Source organism: Acyrthosiphon pisum, unplaced genomic scaffold, assembly GCF_005508785.2.
Source record: "Acyrthosiphon pisum isolate AL4f unplaced genomic scaffold, pea_aphid_22Mar2018_4r6ur Scaffold_1921;HRSCAF=2429, whole genome shotgun sequence".
Classification (NCBI taxonomy): domain Eukaryota; kingdom Metazoa; phylum Arthropoda; class Insecta; order Hemiptera; family Aphididae; genus Acyrthosiphon; species Acyrthosiphon pisum.
Genome location: NW_021768449.1, coordinates 3029 through 4319, shown reverse-complemented (window position 1 = coordinate 4319; position 1291 = coordinate 3029). Strand labels below are relative to the sequence as shown.

Genomic DNA, 1291 nt, shown 5'->3' with positions numbered 1-1291 from the left:
GACAAACACAGAGCAGCTCGATTCATCATTACTATTTTGTTCGACTTCAACATACATCGCTTCGATCAGACAGGGCCGTATTAGCGCGCATATAGGCACTATAGACACTGTGTCTAGCAGTGGCGTATATAGGATTTTTTTCTAGGGGGTGATATGACCAAAATTATTTAGCACATTGGGGGCAGACCGAGGCGGGGGACAAATATCTAGGATCACATTATGTTATCTTACCTTTCGGTAAAGTACACTATATAGGCCATGCTAGTCATGTCACCATGATGTTACTCAAAACTACACCAACATTTATAATATTATACATTTATTTTCATAAAAAAATCACAAAATAATATTTATTCGTCTTGGTTTTTGAGACATTTCATTCAACACTTCGTCTACATTAACGTCAATATCGCGATGAATGCTTAACATTGCTAAACCATTTAGCCTCTTCTAAATTGAAAAAATAAAACATTACAAAATGCATAGGTTAATATATTATTTCAGTATTACTTCAGATATTGTGTTGCATAGATATGATTTAATCCTTTTTAAACTTGAAAATGACCGTTCCGGACAAGCTGTAGAAAGTGACAAGGTGCATAAAATTATAAATAAAAAATGAATATTAGGATATAAATCTTCATTGCATTTTAACAAAGCATCAAATTCTGATTTCAGTGTTATATTTTGGCTTGCAAGTTTGTTCCTAAACATTTTTAATTCTGTCAATGCCACTAATGTATCAATAACAGGAGAATAAAACTCAATAAGTTGATTGAATTGGTCAATATCTTCAGTAGTAAGTTTTGAACTACCAAAGATACATTCAAATCTTAAAAAAATGTATTTAAGAATGTCATGAATAACAAGGTAAAACAGTATACCTATTACAATGTATATATTATTATGTATTAAATAAATCCTAAAAAAGGCTCTGGGGGGTAATATATCACCCATATCACCCCCCGTAAATACGCCACTGGTGTCTAGGGGTTACGAACTTTTTGGGGCGTACGAAAGTAAAATATATGACTACGATTTTTTTGTAATATTTATGCTTTTTTTTTATTATTATTATTATTATAGATTAATCCGTACGATTAAACACGTTAGCACAACAAGTAAAATATCATGCATTTTAGAATGATACCCGATTACTGTTTATAATATATTTTTTTGGAAATAATATTTATAAATAATATATGATATATCGTTTACGTAATGGGAAACAAATAGTTTATTATCGACTGCAGGTCGGTCGCACCGCCCTATGACTGCACGGTACTCACTA

General features: G+C 31.5%; 1 protein-coding gene across 1 annotated transcript; it reads right to left on the bottom strand.

Annotated features, from left to right (window-relative positions):
* Positions 1-336: 336 nt before the first annotated feature.
* On the bottom strand, positions 337-832 carry LOC115034648 (52 kDa repressor of the inhibitor of the protein kinase-like; the record flags this gene model as incomplete). Its single annotated transcript, XM_029491954.1, has 2 exons — positions 337-450; positions 511-832. Coding segments are annotated over 2 exons (436 nt in total), but the record flags the coding sequence as incomplete, so codon positions are not given.
* Positions 833-1291: the final 459 nt, after the last annotated feature.